The sequence below is a fragment of the Molossus molossus genome, unplaced genomic scaffold (assembly GCF_014108415.1).
Source record: "Molossus molossus isolate mMolMol1 unplaced genomic scaffold, mMolMol1.p scaffold_m16_p_12, whole genome shotgun sequence".
Classification (NCBI taxonomy): Eukaryota; Metazoa; Chordata; class Mammalia; order Chiroptera; family Molossidae; genus Molossus; species Molossus molossus.
Genome location: NW_023425347.1, coordinates 73,051,931 through 73,071,558, shown reverse-complemented (window position 1 = coordinate 73,071,558; position 19,628 = coordinate 73,051,931). Strand labels below are relative to the sequence as shown.

At 50.0% G+C, this 19,628-nt stretch overlaps 2 protein-coding genes across 2 annotated transcripts in view; one reads left to right on the top strand and one right to left on the bottom strand.

Annotated features, from left to right (window-relative positions):
* Positions 1–5,284, top strand: part of SZT2 (SZT2 subunit of KICSTOR complex) — a 73,610-nt gene extending 68,326 nt beyond the window's left edge. Inside the window, exons 66-72 of the mRNA XM_036257520.1 lie at positions 1,218–1,431; positions 1,821–1,974; positions 2,126–2,248; positions 2,353–2,758; positions 2,866–2,982; positions 4,271–4,339; positions 4,475–5,284. Of these exons, the coding sequence (XP_036113413.1) occupies positions 1,218–1,431; positions 1,821–1,974; positions 2,126–2,248; positions 2,353–2,758; positions 2,866–2,982; positions 4,271–4,339; positions 4,475–4,618 (1,227 nt within the window). The 3' untranslated portion in view covers positions 4,619–5,284. The remainder of the gene's footprint in view (positions 1–1,217; positions 1,432–1,820; positions 1,975–2,125; positions 2,249–2,352; positions 2,759–2,865; positions 2,983–4,270; positions 4,340–4,474) is intronic.
* On the bottom strand, positions 5,276–7,884 carry HYI (hydroxypyruvate isomerase (putative)). Its single transcript, XM_036257517.1, has 8 exons — positions 7,613–7,884; positions 7,426–7,537; positions 6,345–6,459; positions 6,108–6,186; positions 5,970–6,019; positions 5,797–5,866; positions 5,535–5,669; positions 5,276–5,431 (listed from the first exon to the last, which is right to left on the bottom strand). Exons 1-8 carry the CDS (start codon positions 7,809–7,811, stop codon positions 5,358–5,360), a joined length of 834 nt encoding a protein of 277 aa, XP_036113410.1. The 5' UTR covers positions 7,812–7,884; the 3' UTR covers positions 5,276–5,357.
* Between the last annotated feature and the right edge of the window lie 11,744 nt (positions 7,885–19,628).

Genomic DNA, 19,628 nt, shown 5'->3' with positions numbered 1-19,628 from the left:
CAGACTGTGACTTACCCACGATCATGCGGCTACTCTGACTCTTAAGCTATTGCTTCTACAGTCACTTATTTCCTTTCCTATTAACTCCTATGCCCAGGGCCCCCAAGGAAGTGCTCATGTAGATTCTGCCATTCCAGTGCCATAGATCTAGTTAATGCACTTTCAGTAATGGTATTTCCACCAAGAGGCAGCAGCTCACTCTCTCAGCCATCATTCATTCACTCATTCATCCACAGATCAACTAGAGGAAGCCCTCCCTGGCCTAGCTTGGCAGGATGACCCAGATGGAGCTCTACCAATGAGAAGTTAGCCAATGAGAGGATCAGGGAGAGCAGCATGGTAGGCAAAGAGAACAGCAGGTACAAAAGTGTAGAGAGAATACGTGATGCACTTGGGAAGAGCGAGTAGTTTGATGAAAAAATAAAGCTGGAGCAATGGGAAGGGGCCAGCAAAAATGTTCTAATAGGGAATAACCACACCTGGCCCACCCTGACCACCCCGTTTAAAATGGCAACTGCTTTGCTTCTTGGTTTTCCATAACACTACCTTCTAATCTGTGTACTCATTTACTCTGTCTAACGTTTACTGTCTTATCTCCCTACTACTGAAATGTAAGCTCCTTGAGGGGAGGGATTTGTTTCCCAGTGTATCCCCAGCACTTAGAACGGTACCAGGTAGGCACTCAACAAGTATTTGTTACATCAGTGATTCTGTGCCAGACTTAGTGGAATCTGGGCTATAGAGTAAAAAGTCCTGTCTCTCAAAATGCTCAGTTTCGCCCGGCCGGTGTGGCTCAGTGGTTGAGCATCGATCGACCCATGCACCACCATGTCACCAGTTCGATTCCTGGTCAGGGCACATGCCCAGGTTGTGGGCCCAATCCGCAGTGGGGGGCATGCAGGAGGTGGCCAGTCAGTGTTCTCTCTCATTGATGTTTCTGCCCCTTTCTCCCTCTCCCTTCCTCTCTCTCTGAAGTCAATAAAGAAAAAAAAAATTTTTTTAATGGTCATTTTCATGTAAACAGGGTTACAATACAGTATAAAAAAGAGAATGTAACGAGGAGTGCTTCCCAGAGCTGTTCTGGCACAGGGGCCCACAGCAACAGGGTGAAGCTTGAGCTTTTTCCATGTAAGAGGAGGGAGACAGGAATGTGCTGGGTAGCCTGTGCTGGGCAGCCTGAGCTAGCATTTCCTGATCAGCCCCTGCCACCTTCCCAGCTGTCCATGCTGTTCACGGAGGAGTGTGACAAGGTGCGGGACCTGATGCATGTGCACTCGTTCAGCTATGACTTCCACCTGCGCCTCGTGCACCAGCACGTGCTGGGCACCCACCTGGTGCTGCGGCACGGCTACCACCTCACCACCTTCCTGCGACACTTCCTGGCCCACCACCCTGATGGGCCCCACTTTGGTCGCAATCACATTCACCAAGGTCAGTGCCCAAGGGCAAGCCAGTGAACCTGAAAAAAAAAAATAGGTCGCAAGGTGTGGGCCGGTGGAACCACTTCCCAGGGCCAGACCTCATCCTTCTGTTCCGCATTGGTAATTGCCTCATACCACTTGGACCCTACCCTCACATCTGTCTTAACTTCTTCACCGTCTATTTCATATCAAAGTTTAGATCCTGTGTCATATACCCTGCCCTCTGTCTGCCCTGAGCCACTCTGTCCCATCTCGATGTTCTACAGGACCTCAGGAGCTCCCCAGAAAGGCAGGGCCAGTCCGCTTGTCCATCAGAGCCTTAGGGACACCTAATCCCATAACCCCCCAGATCGGTGTGTCTATTCCAAACTGCACTGTCTCCTGTAACTTACTCCTCAGGGACCCTGGAGCTCCCCACACCACTCATTGCTGCCCACCAGCTGTATAACTATGTGGCTGACCATGCCAGCTCCTACCACATGAAGCCATTGCGCATGGCCCGGCCAGGGGGTCCAGAACATAATGAGTACGCCCTAGTGTCAGCATGGCACAGGTAAGGAGGAGCGGGAACACCAGCATGCCCTCTGGGGAAGCTGTGGTCGGGGCCATCCTTGCAGTAGGGAGACCTGTGTTTTCTTGGGCAGAAAGGGGTGAGGTTGACTTCACTAGAATCTCAGGGTTGACATCTCATCCCCACTGCACAGCTCTGGCTCCTACCTGGACTCGGAGGGACTTCGTCACCAGGACGACTTTGATGTGTCTCTGCTTGTCTGTCACTGTGCTGCACCCTTTGAGGAGCAAGGAGAGGCCGAGCGGCACGTTCTGCGGTCAGCAGATCCCCCACCTTGAACATGCCCCTTGCCCAGCCTATCCTCTGCCCTTGCCCCATGTCTCCTAATGTAATGACCTCTCTTGCCCCCTCCTGCCCCAGGCTACAGTTTTTCGTGGTGCTCACCAGCCAACGAGAGCTCTTTCCCAGACTAACTGCTGACATGCGCAGGTTCCGGAAACCACCCAGACTTCCCCCCGAGCCGGAGGCTCCTGGAAGCTCAGCTGGTAGCCCTAAGGAGGCCTCAGGGGTGGGTCTGCCGCCTGGCCCAGCTCCTCTGTTCCCCCCACTGGCTGCAGAAGTGGGCGTGGCACGGGCACGGCTGGCTCAGTTGGTCCGGTTGGCTGGAGGGCACTGCCGAAGGGACACCCTCTGGAAGCGCCTCTTCTTGCTGGAGCCACCAGGGCCTGATCGGCTGCGGCTAGGGGGGCGCTTGGCCCTGGCTGAACTGGAGGAGCTCCTAGAAGCAGTCCACGCCAAATCCATTGCGGACATTGACCCCCAGCTGGTAAGGAATTTTGAGTTCCAGAAGGGGCTGGGATGGATGTTAGGAAAGCCATGGGCAACCAGGGTGGTTCTGGGACAGCAGATCCAGGCCTGTGGACCCTCCCCCAGGACTGCTTCCTGTCAATGACGGTGTCCTGGTACCAGAGCCTGATCAAGGTTCTCCTGAGCCGCTTTCCCCAGAGCTGTCGCCATTTCCAGAGCCCAGACTTGGGAACTCAGTACCTGGTAAGTCCCCTTAACCCTCCTCTGAAGAGATGCTCACCAGAAATCCTTATCAGAGAAATGACAGGTGCCCCCTCAAGGAACCCCAGCCTGATCAAACAAGCTGTGCTCTGGTGAGAGGCCTAGATGGAATGAGACTGCACAGACAGACACATGTGAAAAACCCTGTGAGCACTGAGCATCGAGCCACAAAAACACAACCCTTCCTTGGCTAGAGATCCTGAGGGCTAAGTTCTGGAAGCTTGTGGTGGTTGGTCTTGGAGGCTGCAGTCTCAGAAAGGACCTCTTGGGCTTTAAAGCCTCCGACTCCCCCAAAGCGTGGCCCTCACACCAGCAACACCTGGGAGCTTGCTGAAAAGCAGGCTAGGCCTCGCTGACTCGGAATCTGCATTTCAGCCAGATCCTCCAGGTGACTGGTGTAGCGGTTGAAAGCACTGCGGGAAGGACAGCTAGAGGAGCTGTGGTGGAGGCACCAGCAGGGGGGCTAAGAGGCTAGAGAGATGGCCAGTGGGAGCAGTGGTCCAGGAAAGGAGACACTCAAGACTTCAGCAGAAAAAGTAGGAGTTGGTTCATGGTGATGGATCCTGCAACCTAGTACTTGGGGAGAGGATTAGTTTCAAGGTGTTTTGAAGGGGCATCCAGAGAAGCCAAGGTTCGTCAGGGTACGGCTGCAGTAGTAGGGATGGCTGAGAGCAGAGGAGGGGCTCCTGGGGCTGGCGGGAATGCTGAGGCAGGAGTCCGTTTGGGGAAGGATGGTGAGTTGAGTCTGAGGTCCATAAGGACCTTCTAGGACCGCCGTTTTGAAGGTGTATGTGGACATTGGGGATGGGCACTCAGGAGAGATCTGGGCAGCATCTGTGTGAATAGGGGTCCCTGCGGCCCTGGAAGTGGAAGAGATCGCAAAGCTGAGCATCGGGGACAGGCGAGCATCGGGGAAGGAACGGTCCCAGGGGAGGTCAGAGATCCAGCAGGACAGGAGGCAAGGAAGGTCCTGTCAAGACAGAGAACTCCCATTGTTGTTGGACTTCAGCGCCAGCTTTGTGCAGGGCCTCCAGGTAGATGACTTCAGGGACCTTCCAGTCAAGGCCCCTCCCCTGCCGAGGGGCCAATAAGGATGAGCACCGAGGTTCGGTTTGGAGATGAGGTTCTGGAATGAGTGCAGGTGGGGTCGGGTGTGGTGGTGGAAGCAGTCCTCCTTCAGACTGTCCCACCCACTCCCAGGATGCCCTTGAGAAGAGCCTGTGCTTCCTCGGTGAGGCCCCCCCCCATCTCATTTTGTCTTCTGCTGCAGGTTGTGCTAAATCAGAAGTTCACGGACTGTTTTGTGCTAGTGTTTCTGGATTCCCACTTGGGAAAGACGGTGAGAACGGGGTGAGGGGCTGTGTCAGCCTGTTGGGAGGCTGTACCCCAAATGCTCTACCCCAGAGCCTGCTGAGGTTGGAGTGCCTGCCCTGTCCTCCCACTCTCACCAGTGCACCCCCACTCTGTTCCCCAGTCTTTGACAGTGGTTTTCCGAGAGCCCTTCCCAGTACAGCCCCAGGACAGCGAGAGCCCCCCGGCCCAGCTGGTCTCCACCTACCATCACCTTGAGTCTGTCATCAACACTGCCTGTTTCACCCTCTGGACCCGTCTCCTCTGAGGGAACCGCTCAGTGTCGCTGTCCGACTCACGATCTGCGTGCTGAGGCAGGACTGACCAGCCCTTCAGTGCCATCAGGCCTGGACTCTGAGGGATACCAAAGGCTTGTGCACACACCTGGGCCTGCAGCCCAGCCTGGCAGCAGGGACTGCCTCCCTCTCTCACAGCTGCCGGTCAGCCCCGGGTCTAGAGGGTCAGGTCAACTCACTAAGGTTCTCATCTCCTGTCAGGCTGCTGGCCCTTTGAGAAGGTTCTCCTCCTCCCTGCTTACCTGGCGGAGTCCAGGAATTCTTCACACCAGGTGGCAAGCACTCACCTGAGTGGTCCTCTGCCTGAATCCTGCCTCCATGTCACCCACCTCCCACCTTGAGTTCTCTGGTCTTCATTTCCCACTGGGACGCCACTGCTGTACATTGCCACTGGGATACGACACTTTGGTTCCAGTCCTAGCTCTGCCTTTGAAGCAGAGTCCCTTCACTTCTGGGCCCTTGGTGTGTCATCTATACATGATGAGGTGGACCCAAAACTCTCCCGTCTCCACAGCAACACTGCACAGACTGATGGACTTGAGCATGAGCTGTGGCCCTTCTCAACAGGAGGGAAGTGATCCAGACACTGTGTGTCCCCCTGCCCCCAATAATATACATATATGAAAATGTTCAGCAGGTTGTCTTTAATAAGGAGGATACTCAGGATGCTCAACTCACTGTCCCAGGGGCATGTGGGTGGGCTGCAGGACCTCACTGGCCAGCCTGTGGGTGGCCCTGCCTATCCCAGTAGGAACGTAGCCAACTCAAGCCTTCCACTGTGTCTCCTAAAGGGAGAAGGAGGTAGTGGCATCTCCATCCATGAGGAGGAAAACAGCTCCTGTCCAATACCTGTCCCTCTAGTTCTCCCTTCCCCAGCCCAGCCCTCACCTTGAGGCTGGTACTCGCAGCCTACAAAGCCTTTGTAGCCTTCGTCTTCCAGCAGTTGAAATAGATAGGAGAAGTTCAGCTCTCCAGGGCTGCCTGGGTCCCCCCGGCCGGGGACCTGGGCCACCTGCACATGCCCTGGGGACAGATGTGAGCAGAGGTGAGGCCCAGGCTCCTGCTGAGGCCTGAGGGACAGAAACAGGGGGCTTGGAAGGGTAGGAGGACAGGAAGCAGGAAACGAAGGAGCAAAGAGGGACCCTCTCACCAACGATGGGCAGGAACTCCTGGATGTTCCTTGTCAGATTCCCATCCATGATCTGCCAGTGGAATATGTCCTGGGCAGAGATTACTACAGTCAGAGACCCCTCGGGTCCCACCATTCTTCCCAGGTCTGGTGAACACGGCCCTATGAAAAGCACTCCCTATTTCCCCACCTACCATTTGTAACTGGAGGTTGGGTCTTCCAACCTTCTGTAAGACGGCTGCCGCTGGGAGAGAAACCAGGAGGGGGCGTGACACTCAAGGAGAGCACAAGGGTCAAAGGGACAGGAGGTAACCCAGGGCTGGGGTTCCTACCCTGCTGGGGAGAATCCAGGAAGTACTGGGGGTCAGTAATGCGGGTGTTAATGGGCTCCAGCAGTCCCACGAGGTTCTCCTAGCACCATGTTGGATCTGTGAATAGAGCTCTTCCCCCAGGTTTGTTCTCTCTCAGTCCCTGATCAAGCTCCTCACCAGTCCCTTTGATCTGGGCCAGTGCCCAGCCTTATGCCTGGCTGCCCTCTGCACCCCCTCCTGTGTTTTCACTCATCTCACCCGAGCCAAAACCCCAGCTGCATGCCTCAGGTTCTCCAGAAAAACTGTCTCCATCTCACCCCTGACTGCTGTTCGATCAGCACCCTGGGGTACTCGGCCAGCCATCAGGTGAATCCTGTGGGGAAATGGGACTGAGTGGGCTGTGGAGTCCTTCCCAGAAGCAGGGCCTTTGCTCCCTCAGCTCCCCATGTGCACCTCTTCCAGCTGCCCTCCTACCATGCCAGCCCTCCATCCCCCAGGTCTGCTAGCCCATACCACCTGGCCCTGATGCTCCGGCCTCAGACACTCCGGTGTCAGCTTAAGGCCAAGCCCTTTCCCACAGCCCTTCTGGGGGTCAACCCATCCTCCTGCCTCAGGTACCAAGTCCCTCACTCGGCCCCTCTCCTCAGCCTATAAACATGCTTAAGTTTCACCTTTTAGAAATTAGTTTGACTCTTACCCTTCTTGAGAATTCCACATTGCTTGTCTCTACTTGCATCTGTTACTTAGCTCCTTAACATCTGATTTCTGCCCCCCTACCCCCACCAGTAATGACCTCTTGTTGCCAGTTCCTTCTCAGCCTACTTGGCCTGCAGGATTCGACATTTATTTGACCAGCCCCACTTTGAGCCTTCCACCTCCCATCACCACCTGATCCTTCTCAGCCACATCCAACCCCGACAAGCTACCTCTCCAGCCTCTTGAACTCGGCTGAACACACCAAGCCACCGCTGACCTCGGGCCACTGCATCCCTGCCTGGAATGCTCCTTACATCAAGCAAATGCCCACTCCTTAAGACCCAGTTCAACATCAGTACCCAGTAGGAAGCTTCCTCTGGTCCTAGACAGGTGCTTATTCTACTCCCACCGCCTCCGTGAATTGACCTGTCCTCAAATGGATCCCTCCTGTTCTGTTTACTTTGCTATCTCCCTGGTCCGACTGAGCTCCCAGCAGTAGAGAAGCCAACTGAGAATGACACACGACAAACAGGAAAGGCACGGCTGAGAAGTGCCGGTGAGCCTCTCTCAACATCTGGCGCCCTGCTCTCCCATACCCCGAACCACGCGGGTCACGGAGGGGGAGGAGGAAAGGACAGGATACCTGGGACAGCCCAGAGCCTTGGCGTACAGCACAGCCTGCTCCAGGCCCTCTCGGAAGGCCGCCTGCCTCCCGGGAACGGCCCCCAGCCCCATTTCCCCCTTCTCTCGGTCTCCTGCAGAGAGAACGGACCTTAGCCCCGGGCTCAGCCACCCGGCCCCCACCTCCCGGCCCGGGCCGCGCGGCGCACCCGGGGGCGTGTTGATCAGCACCAGCTGCAGCCCCGCTGCCTGCGCCGCGCGCGCCAGCACCTCGGGCGGCTCCGCGTAGGGCCAGGCGATCTCGGCGGCCTCGAAGCCAGAGCTACCCGCTGCCCGCAGCCGCGCAGGGAAGCCGAGGAGCTCGGGGAACAGCCACGACACATTGGCCGAGAAGCGTAGCGGAGCCATGACCGGGTCGGACCGCCGACACCGGGCAGAGTCCGCGGCGGCCGGAAGGCGGAAGCGGGTGGGGCGCGGGGCCGGGCGCGTACTGAGCTCGCCGGGGTGCGCGGCCCGGGCCGGCCGAGCGGGGGCGCGCTGGTGCCGCGAGTCCCGGTCGTGAGCTCTCTGCGGGCGTTTTTTGGTAAGAAAAGCACTGTGTTGTAAAAACCGTGAACAGCTCAGAAAAGTGAAATATTTCAAAAGAAGAGAAAGGGGAGCGCAGGGACAAGAGAAAAGTCCGAGGGAGGGCAGCGCGACCCGGCGCAGGCAGAGAGGAGGGAGGCCTGGCGCCCCTTTGGCTGAAGGTGGGGTGGCCAGTAAGAGCCGCCTGCCTCCAGGGCCCGGTTAAAACGAGGAAATGGACTTTAGCAAATACTTAAGTATTTTTACTCAGTGTAAAAATAGCATCTGTTCATTACAGGACATTTGAAAGCGTATGACCAAATAAAGAACATTTAAACCACCAGTTATCACACCGCTTACCCATTAACTTTCCGTTACGGATTTTAAAAAGTGAATGTGCAATTTTTTTCTAGAAAATGTTGACCATACTTTATATGTGGTTTTATGGCCTGCTTTTCATTTAATATTATTTTGTGAGCATTTCTCATGCTGTAAAACAAAATTCATCTTAGGAAATTTGAAGAACTAATTGGCTTTATTAAACAATTCGTGGGCCAGGCAATATCTCATCTAGCCAGCAGAGAGATACCCAGAGGAGTCACGCAAGATGAAAGGAAAGTGTTAACCTTGAGCAAAATATACCTGCCAAAAAGAACTCATCATTAATTGGGCTCAAATTCATAATCAGAATCTAGTGGGCATAGTTCCTGCTGCATTTCAGTGAAAAGCCACAGACCCCGCTGCCAAGCATTGTGCTCCGCTCACCTGAGTCATTCCTTGTAAGAGAGCTCCTGGGATCAGAATTCAACCAATAGAACTGAGATTTCCCCTCTCTACTAACCAATCAAAGTGGCTCCATCCCATCCAATCAGGACAGTGTTTTGTTGGTTTTTTTGTTTTGTTTTGTTTTTTGGAACTGCCCCTAGTGGAACGAACCTGGAACTCTCTGAACCGCAGGACACGCTCCAACCGCTGAGCCAAACCGGCAAGGGCTGTTTTGGGACCAAACTATGATTAGTGGTCCTCATGTCCGTGAGAGCAAACCAATCCTGGGCTGGGAGCTGGAACTCTTCTCTTTCTTTTAATCCTCAGTGGAGGACATTTTTTGTATTTATCTTCAGATGGAGCAGGAAGGGGAGAGGAAGGAAGGGCGAGAAACATCCAGGTGAGAGAGATACATCAACAGGCTGCCACCCACACGACCCCAACAGGGGCCTGGGACAAAGCGCAAACCAGGTATGTGCCCTTAGAGGGAACCGAACCCGGGACTTTCTGGTCCGTGGGCCGACGCTCTAACCGCTGAGCGGAACTGGCCAGGGTGGAACTCTTCTCTTTATAAGCCTGCTTCCCCTCTGTCCCCGTGGGCGCACTTTCAGTTTCCATTGAAGACCACATTTTCCCCCTACCCAGCTGCAGCAGGAGAATTGTAACACCAAGGTGGGCTCACAGTCACACTGTTTCATGATTGAGCTGTCACAGCCATAGTCTAGTTGTTTCACAATTGAGCTTTCACTGAATAAAGTCACTCCCTTCACCCCACCCAAACTGGAAACTCCTGTTGGCTTGAATGGTGATGATGACCTTGGGTTGACGAAAGTCATTAGCAGAAGACAAATGAAAGTTCATTGGAGGAAAGTACAAGTTCAGGGTGATCGTGACTTATTGGCTGAATTGTGGCATTTCCCATTGGCTGGACTTGTTGCTGGGCAAGAAGAAAATCCTCTTTCCAGGGTAATAAAGTAGATATAGCTTCCTCTAGGTCCTAAAGTCTAGGAGACACAAGGTATGTCTTTTCCTATTTGGGATTATTGACAAGCAGTGGTCAGGGGTGAGACCTTCCTCTACAGGCCTTCCTGACACCAATTTTAGCTCAGGTTTCCTCAGTTTTTATGCCTGTGTTTTTCAGTGTTCTTCAAAATCATTACATTAGCTGCTCATTGTTCCACAACTCAACAACCCAGAATTTGTCATACTACTCTGTTGATGGACGTTACCGTTTTTCAATGTGCGTGCACACTGTAAAAGCACTTTAATGCACCTCTCAGTCCCATCTCTGAATTGTTTTCTTAGGTCCCATTTGTGCAGATATTCATTCCAGTGTTTAACTGCTTGAAGTCCTTTGCAGTCCTGTGCCACATAATGGTGTTTCGGTCAATGAGAAACCACATATATGACATGGTCCCATAAGATTATAATGGGTTATAGGCAAAAAGTTAGTTTGCAATGTTGAAGGAAAATGCTGGACCCAACTACGATGTTGAAGTTACTGCTGGTTCTCTGTAATAGGAGGGGGCTCCGCATGCTGTCCACCTAACAAGTGTCCTCCTGAAGCTGGGGCCAGAGTTGGCAAGGGAGTAAGGGGAGAGGGTGAGGAGGAGGGGAGCCGGAAGCCTGCTGCCCACCACTTGTCCACACTGCCCCTGCACTCATGTACACACACACTTGTGTGCACAAACTCACTTCCCTCCCCTCCCCTTTTCCTCCCTTTCCTCCCAGTCTGAGTACTCTCTCCCCTGCCTCCCTTCTGATTGGGCAGATTCCTAAGGTTGGAATTACATGATCAGAAAATAGTAATAGGTTTACATTCTTCATGGCTATGCTAAATTGCTTTTCAAAAATGTACGTTTATCCTCTGACAATACAGGAGGAGAAGCCATCTTGGTCTATTTTCTGTGCTAGCTTTGACAGAGGGAAGCTCACAGTGCGACTTCAGGAGCACCCAACTTCCACTGTCACTGTCACCGCTAGCCTCCACCCCCAGGCAGGTCCACTCAGACACCTGGAGGTCAGGCTGAGCTCACAGTGGATCCAAGTGCTTGGCAGTTTCCGTTTCAGCTCTGCCTCTAAGAACAGGCTGTCGCCAGCTATTACGGATCAGCTGATTTCTTCCCGTTTGCAGCTGGCATTATACTTAGCACTTTGACTTGTCCTGGAACGTGTTTACTGGGTGTAGTCCGATCAGGATGTGACCTCACCGAGTTTAACCAATCCAAACTTCAGCATGTTTACAATCCAATGTTGACCAAACCGAGTCCCATCTAAGAGAAGTGATGTCTTTATTAAAATTTCACTGTAAATCTCAGAGCATGAAAATTCTAAGACTTTGAAAGTACCATCATCTGTTGGGGTTTGTAACAGGAGCAAAATTTGTCAGACCCCCAGTGGTTTACTCCTTTGCTTGTATACCCTTTAGGGCAGCAGAGACAGTGTATGAACTAAATAGACTCTACTCACTTTTCCCCTTCATTCCTTTAAAACACCTTCATTTAATGTATCAAAATAAATACAGAAGAACAATGCCCATGGAAATTTTCTTTATTCACCATTTGACTGTCTGTACCTTATACCACTTTGCAACATAGGTATGACACTAAGTTATTATTATAAATCTTGATTCTTTGCATTTAATTCTTAGCCAAAGAACTTGCAAAGGTATGACAATTAGTTAAGTAGCAACAATTTGTAAATAGTTTCATAGATAATGGCTAAAACTTGAGTGTGCAGTTGAATCTCATCTGATCACTGGAGTGCACTTGCCCATGTGGTAAAAAATATTACAACCCATCATTTTATACCTCCCAGATTGGCAAAAATTTTAAAGGCAATATCAAATATTGGGTAGGATCAGAAACACCTAGAACATTCACTTTGCAAAACAATGTGGCATTATTTCTTAAATCTGGACATTCATACACTCTTGATCCAACAGTTCCCCTCCTAGGTGTATTCCCTGGGTAAACTGTAGCACAAGTGTTACCAGGAAACAAGTTCAGTGATGTTCATAGCAGCACTATTTATGTAACAAAAATATGGAATTAACCCAAATAGCACACAGATGAGTTATGGTATAGCCATACATTCTTGCATATAAAAGTGAAGAGCTTAGTGAAGTTTAGGTCAAATTGAAAACAGCGTGGACACGGCAAATGGATAAATCTCAGAAACATAATCTTAAATGAAAGAAGCAAATCATAGAGAAATATATACGGTATGACTCCATTTCTATTAAGTCAAGCAGGGGAAAACCAAACAATATCTTGTGTAAGATGTTTGTAAGACACATACATCTGTAAAACTGAAGAAGAGCAGGTGAAGAATAATGAGGGTAATGGTGACTTCTGGAGGGGGTGGGGGGTGAACAGTGGAGACTTCAAAAGTAGTGATCATCCCCTTTCTCTTACACGGAATGGTGTGGTCATGTGTCTTCATTTTATCACTATGCTTTATATCTTATCTTTTATATCATTTTGTATCTGTTTCATACTTAATAAGAACAAGATTTAAAAACCTCTGTATGCATTACTATCACCTGTTAGCACATTTTATGTTACCATCGTTGTAATATCGTCATAATCTCAAGGTTTTTCTACAGACTCAGCTTGTTTGTATCAAACTAATTATTTTTTAGAAGTCAATGTGTCACTGCTCAGTCTAGTAGTCCTTTATTGCATTACTCAGAACCTAGGGGAGTCAGCCTGTAAAATGGTCCTCGGTGATCCCTACCTCCTGGTCTTCCCGTCCTCTCTTCTTGGATGTGGACTAGACCTAGCAACTCATTTCTAACAAACACAATACAGCAAAAGTGGTACAATGTCACACCAGAGATTAGTTATAAAAGGCTGTAGCTTCTGCCTTGGGCGCCCTCTCTCACTCTTTCGCTCGCTTGCTCTGAGAAAAACCAGCTGCTGTATTGTGAGCTGCTCTACTCCAAGCCCTATGTCATGGGACAATGTCTCTGGCCGATGGCCAGCAAGGACCTGAGGCTGGCCAACAGCCATGTGAGTGAGCTTGGAGTAGATCTGCTCCTATTGAGCCTCAAGATGATTGTACCCTGGCAGCACCTTGACTGCACCCTTGTGACAGACCAGGTTTGAGTCAGAGACAGCGGAGTCACACCCAATTCCTGACCTATAGAAACTCTTTGATAGTAAATGTTGTTTCAAGCCTGAGTTTTGGGGTGATTTGTTAGCGTCAATAGATGACTAATAGAGTGTCTCTTTCTTCTTCTGGGTACAGTTCCCTTGTTTGGAGGAACTGGATCACTTTCACTACTTTACCTCAAGGTGTAAGTGAGTGTGTCCTCTTATATGGGTCTCTCTTCAGAGACATAGTGGCTGGTCAGTGAGCGGACACCTGACCCACAGTGGACCAACCATGGCACCTGTCATGGACATTGTTGGTTGCCTACCCAACATCTGTTCCCTCCTTCCTCCTTCCTAATAGAGCCAAACCTCATGGGGACAGTCAGCCAGAGAGAATAAAGCTCATGTACAAGTGAAGTGGCGAAGAAAACCCAAGAGAGGTGTTGTGTTCGGCACTTGGAACCTCTGTAAGGGAACCAGCAAGGCTGGCCTTCATGGCTTCATCTTAACTCTTTCCAAAAGCAAGATGGACCAGGATGAACTTGCTTTTCTCGTCCCAAGATCCAGCACTGTGCACATTCAAGAAGCACTTGGTTCTCTGGGTAAAAACAAAAACAATGTAAAGATCTGAAACCTGGAGACCAGGGCTATGTGTTTATATCATTTCAAGAATTTATATAATTTTATATAGCTTATAGGGGAATGCTGGATGACCCCACAGCAACTTAGGGATTTCAGTGTCTAAGAGGGAGTTTTTTCTACTGATGTTTTACTTCACGTCGTCTTCTTTGAGTGCTTTTCCTCCTTGCTCTAATACAAGAGCATTCTCATTTCTATTTCACTTTCTTTTTTGAGCTACCAGTCTTTTTATCATTTTTATGCAGCATGTTGAAATCAGATTTTATATATCTTGTTATATATTTTCACATCCAACCATGTGTTCAGCTACAGCTGCCTCGGTTTAAGAATATCAACGTTTGAGTGTCACTCTATTATATATATATATGTATTTTGAACCATTGAACCTGTATTTCTAAGGCTTTGGAATTTAACTCTTTTTCTTTACCCAGTTTTACCAGTAAATAGTCCATATCTCAGGGATCCTTGAGAACTTGCAACTATGTCAAAAAGGAAACTCAATCTTCGGTTAAATTTGTCTTTCCTAGGTTTCTATTGTATCCAAGCATGTCCTAGAGGAATATCTGTGGTACAGCTACATTAGGGCCCTATAACTAAACTTATTATACAAAACAGAGTCGAATCGCTTTATGAAATCTGTGCTTGCAGGAGCAATCGTCTGTATTCTTAGAATATTAGAATATTTACCCTTCCGTGTTACAAGCCTTATCTTTAAAAGGAAGTGACTGTGACTGGCACTTTATCTTTAGTTTCTATTCCATTACGGGGTGGTTGGATCCCTTCCAGAAACTCTTCTTGTGCCCCTCCCTACACACGCCTGCTGTTAGGAACACGGGAGGCTCCTGCAGCGGTGACTGATGGAGTGTGAACCAACCACACACCATCCACACGCAAACCTTACACTTAGTTACATACAACCAATGTGGTATGATCCGAAGGGGACACGTATGAATATTCAAAAGGTTAGATTTATTTTTTTACATTTGGCATTTTGAAAAATCTCAGTAACCCTGACTATGGAATCTTCTTCCCTTGTTTAACTTTTTACACTCATGAATTCTACCAATGATATTATGTATACATTTTTTACAACTTACTTTTTTCCATATAGCTATATATATATAAGAAGTCTTTCCTTGGGAAAAAAATATATGGACATTCAATTTATCTTACTGTTCTCTCTCCCTTTCTTTGGCCATTATTTGAACTGCATTTTATTCCAGATTATGAAGATTTTGTCATTTCTCTATTGATGGACAACAAGATGTTTCCAACTCCTCACTGTTACAAATAGCACCCTTATATAGGCCCTGTGTGTGTGTGTGTGTGTGTGTGTGTGTGTGTGTACAAATACAGGTATTTCTCCAGTAATATCTCAAGAAGTGGACTCGTCGGGCCAAAGAATATGCACACAGTTCTAATTCACTGCCAAACTGCTTTCCAAAAGGCTTTATCAGTTCACACGACTGCCAACAGTCTGTGAGCGTCTTCACCAGCACTGGATAACACCAATCCTTAAGATGTTTGCCCGTCTGAAGAGGAAAAAGCATTTTAAAAATCAAATTCTTGATAATTACTGAGGTTGCACATTTTCCCAGATGTTTATTTGCCGCTAATATTCCCTCTTTTGTGAGGTGCTTATTTGTAGCCTTTGTCCACTTCTCGGTTGGATTCTTGGTGTTTTAATTAATCCGTATGTAGGTGTTCTTTATAGAAGTTCTGGATGTGAAGTCTTTGGCTGTTTTGCTTACCTGCGACTTAATTTGCAGTATTATTTGCCTTCAGAGTGTTGGAGGAGTGCTGCCTTCTTGTGGGGCTTGCTGTCCCCGAGGCCCGCCTCCCGCCCCACCTTCTCCGCCCGCCCCAAGGGAAGGAGAGTGACAGCCCGTTGGTAACCTCCGCAGGAGGAAGCAGCCAAAATGCTCAGCTCAGTCAACCTCCCTCCTCTCTGTGAAAAGGCACCCCCTCCCCTCTCTGTTCTCCAGACCATGAGTTTTCCGGGCGCGAGCCCTCACCAGGCTGACCTCGGGGTGAAATATTAACAGACCTGCTGGCCTAGCAGACCTCAGCCATATGGTGCAGTAGCAGTTTGGTGGTGATAAAGTAATATGTACATCTCCATCGGCCACACTCCTGTGTCTATCTCTTAATAGGTTCTTGTGTCAGTTAGAGTCCAAACAGAAAACAGAAGGCACATTCAAATGAGAATAATTCAGATTTAAGAAAGGGACTACGTACAAGGTGCGGACAGGGTGTGGGGGAGATAAACAGGATAGTGCAGCAAACTAGGACTAGTGACAGCAGAGCTTGTCCCACTCCGAGGCCTGTGAGGGTGCCGGGATGGGGCGTGGCGACTGGAATCCAGGCGAAGAGGGTCCTAGGGAGCTGGCTGTCCTCGGGTGAAGGACACAGGCAGCTTAAGGCAGCCTGCAAGGAGGAAGCTGAGGGGTAGGTACCCTGACGGTTCTCTCCTTCCCTTCTCTAAGCTCCTGCTCCCCACTAGATAAACAGAGCCAGAAGACAAGGGAACCCACTATGTAATCAGTATTGATCCTTCTATGTGGACAGAGAGCAAGGAGGAAGAGAGACCTGGAGAGATAAACAGAATGTCTCCGGCACAGTTCACCTCTTCCCTCCCTCAGGACACACTGTCACCCTTCATCTGGGTGAAAAACTCACGTCCCATGACGAGATGCACGAAGTCCTCCGACTGCCGTTTTACCGTGAGGCAGGCCCTCCTGGAACCTAAAGCATTATTCCCACTAGTGCTCTTCAAACAAAGAATTGGGTGAAAGGAGGCGAGGTGTGGTAGGCAGAACTCAGAGGTGGCTTCCCCAAAAGCCTGCCCACGGTGTACACACACCTTCTCTCGGTTATTCAATCACACACTGATCTAGGTACAGAAGGAATGTTGCAGATGTAATTAAGGTTCCAAATCAGTTACGAAAGGGAGATTATCCTGCGTGAGCCCGACCTAATCAGGTGAGCCCTTAAAAGGGCCAGGGCTCCTCCCGATGAAAGAGATTTGAATTTCAGGAGAAGCCATGCGGCGCACAGCCCGCTGGGACGCGGAGGCCTCGGTCCCGTGCCAGGGGAAGCGGAGTTCTGCCACGGCCGCGTGAGCCCGAAAGAGAACCTGACCTGCAGTGAAAGTGCAGCCCAGCACCTTGATTTCAGCTTTTTGAAATTTTGAGTAGAGAACCCAGCCGTGTGCACCGTGCCTGGACTTCTCGCCTACAGAACTGTGGGCTAATACATGGATGTGGTTTCAAGCTGCTGAATTGGTCAAATAGCAATAGGAAGGAATACCAGGGACAAAGGGTAACCTGACACACAGCTGTGAAGGTCTCCGTTTTGTAGCTGGCAACAGGGCCTAAGTCACAGCTGTGCTCCTTCATCCCTCAGGCCTAGTTCCCACTGTCCTCATGCAGCACCTCAGCTGGACAAGTTTCTTGGGCTGGTGGAATGGCTCGGACCTTTGTTCCTATCAGGTCCGAGTCTTTGGTGGTCTTGACGTTGAGTTGTCAATCTTCCACTGACCAGAACTTTAGAGCAAGAGAGGACTCAGCGGTGTCTGAACAAAGTCCTCCCATGGTAGAGCAGACACACAGCTTCCCCCGGTGACCAAGGTCCATCACCCCAGCCCAGCTAGGGAACGTCTTCCCTGGTTGCTTGCTTAGTGGCATGAGAAGCCTGAAATGAACAGGGTAAATCAGCTCCCAGTTTATTTAGGAACCATGACCACGTTTCCTGGTGGAAGAATCATTGCTGTGGACACTAGAAATGTCAGATCCACCGAGCCTAAGATTTCAAGAATGAAAACAGAGAAGTCTTCTAGTGAATGACTGGGTGTAATAGTGAGAGGGGCCACTCCTAGTGACAGCCCTTGTTGTGGGTCACATGCGTCCTGGCCTTCGGGGAGATAGCACCATGTACTGACCTTAAAGCTTGTACCGCTTGGAGGGTGTCATCTTCCTACTGGCACCGTGACCGAGCCCTTGGTAATCCACTTCACCGTTCTCTCAGGCTACTCCATTCCAGGCGATAAGCCACATGGTGATATCTGCGAATTTCATGGGGATGAGCCTCCTGCCACACCTCTTACCCTGTAAACTGTGTTGTCCGGGGTGATTGGGTTTGATGCCATGGTGAAGGATAAGCCATTCTGCGAGTTTGAAAATGATGCTGAAAGAAGCACCTGAGGCAGAGAAGACAATCGCTGAAGGTGTAGTTATCCTATGAGAACAGAGCTCAGCTCCCTCCAAGATGGAGGGGTCCAAGCTGGTTTCCCTCCACCCTCAGTGTGCCTCTCGCTTCATGGGGCGAAATTCAAGAGGCAGTAACTTGTCTCTCACTTCAAAAGGATGCCCCGGCCCTGGCCGCTGTGACTCAGTTGGTTGGGCATCGTCCTGTGCACTGAAAGGTTGCTGGTTCAATTCTCGGTCAGGGCACATGCCTGGGATGCAGGCTCAACTCCCAGTAGGGGGCGTGCAAGAGGCAGCTGAAGGATGTTTTGCTCTCACATTGATGTTTCTCTCTCTCTCTCTCTCTCTCTCTTTCTCTCTCTCTTTTTTCCTCTCTCTATTAAAAAAAAAATCAATAAAAGTATTTTTTGAAAATAAGGATGCCCCAGACCACTGAGCCCCTGGAAATTTTACCTGCATGGTCGGCCCCGCAGGCTCAGGCACATATGTCTTACAAAGGCATCTGAAGTGGAGGCACATCCCACTCCCCAGTCCAGTTAGCATAATACCATCAGTGAAATGAATCAGGATGTCCTGTGGGATAAAGTCATTGAGTTGAGTTCCCCTCACATAATATTATGACAGCAAGGAGGAGACTTGACATCGGCCTGGTGCAAGCTGGTAAAGGTACTCTATTTGCCCTGCTGTGTAAATGTGAGTTGGTTCAGGTTTTCATGGAAAGAAAATAGTTTCTAGGTCAAAAGCTGAACGCCAGGTGCCACGGGCTGTGTTGAATGGCCACAGTAAAAATTCCACAATTTGGTGCTTTAGTTGTAATTGGCATCACTGCCGGACCAAGCTTGCAGAGATTTACTGTCATCTGGCTTCTGCTCTGGCCAGATAAGTGAGTTCCATGGGGATGTGTTGGGAATCACCACCCTTGCATATCTCAAGTTTTTGATAGTTGCACTAATCTCTGTAATTTCCCCCAGGATTGGAGCATTATTGCCTTTGACTTACTTTCTTGGTTGTGGTGCAGGCGGGAGTGAGGGGGTCGTTTCAGGAGCATTCTCTTTGCCCGTCTCATCATGATAGCCTTCGTTTCATGGGTGAAAGAATCAAGGTAAGAATTCTGCCGGTTATCACTTATCTTTTTTTCACTGTATATTCTGGCAACGGAGGAAAAAGTACAGGGTGGGTACGTGAGCGCACGGACACTGCGTTAGAGAGAATTTGGTCAGGTTTCCATACATCACCCGACTTCCGTAAGTTCCCAGTCTCACTGGTGGGTCGTGGTGGCACTTTGGGGCCTGGGGATCAGAGTGAATTCAGAGCCAACATCTGTTAACCTCGGGGAGATCTAGTATTTCCCTTTCACTAGGGCATAGTCACCCTGGCAAATGGCTGCAGGTCATTTAGGGAAGACACACGGTATCTGTGGCCACGCTGCAGGATTCTCCCTCAGCTTAGGGTCTCTGAGTTTGTGAACTGACTTAATTAGGTCTGAGAATTGGGTAAAAGGCCATAAATACCTCTTTCGTTTTCTACCCAGAAACTAAGAATCTTTCATCTGCGTTTGGCAAGCAGCATCTACATTGACTGCCCAACTATTTCATTTCTAGAATCTTTGCCATCGTTCCCTCCAGATCAAAGCACCCGACTGTCATTCTGTTTCTGCGACTCATTGTTGGCCTACCTGGTCTCTGAATTTTCGACTCTGGCGTGCCCTGTGCCCGCTGAGAGCAAGGAACCGGTTCCTTTGCATTATTCCCAGCTGTCATCTCCAGTCTATAGATGACAGTCACCACAAGCTTTTCAAGCTCTTGTAATGCCTGAGTGAGGGGAGTGTCCTCGAGGCCTTCCTGAGGGTTGTGGTGAGGGAGAAGTGAGCAGGTCTGCGCAGCACAGTCGTTCTCAGAGTGTGGTGACTCAGATACCTGGACCACTGCTGTGTATGCAGATCACCTGGGGATCTT

Excerpts from the sequence above, each read along its gene's own strand:
- HYI (XM_036257517.1), bottom strand. The coding sequence starts at position 7,811 with ATGGCTCCGCTACGCTTCTCGGCCAATGTGTCGTGGCTGTTCCCCGAG. Across the intron at positions 7,538-7,612 it reads GCTGATCAACACGCCCCCGG|GAGACCGAGAGAAGGGGGAA; the intron begins GTGCGCCGCGCG and ends TTCTCTCTGCAG. Across the intron at positions 5,670-5,796 it reads GGAGTTCCTGCCCATCGTTG|GGCATGTGCAGGTGGCCCAG; the intron begins GTGAGAGGGTCC and ends ATCTGTCCCCAG.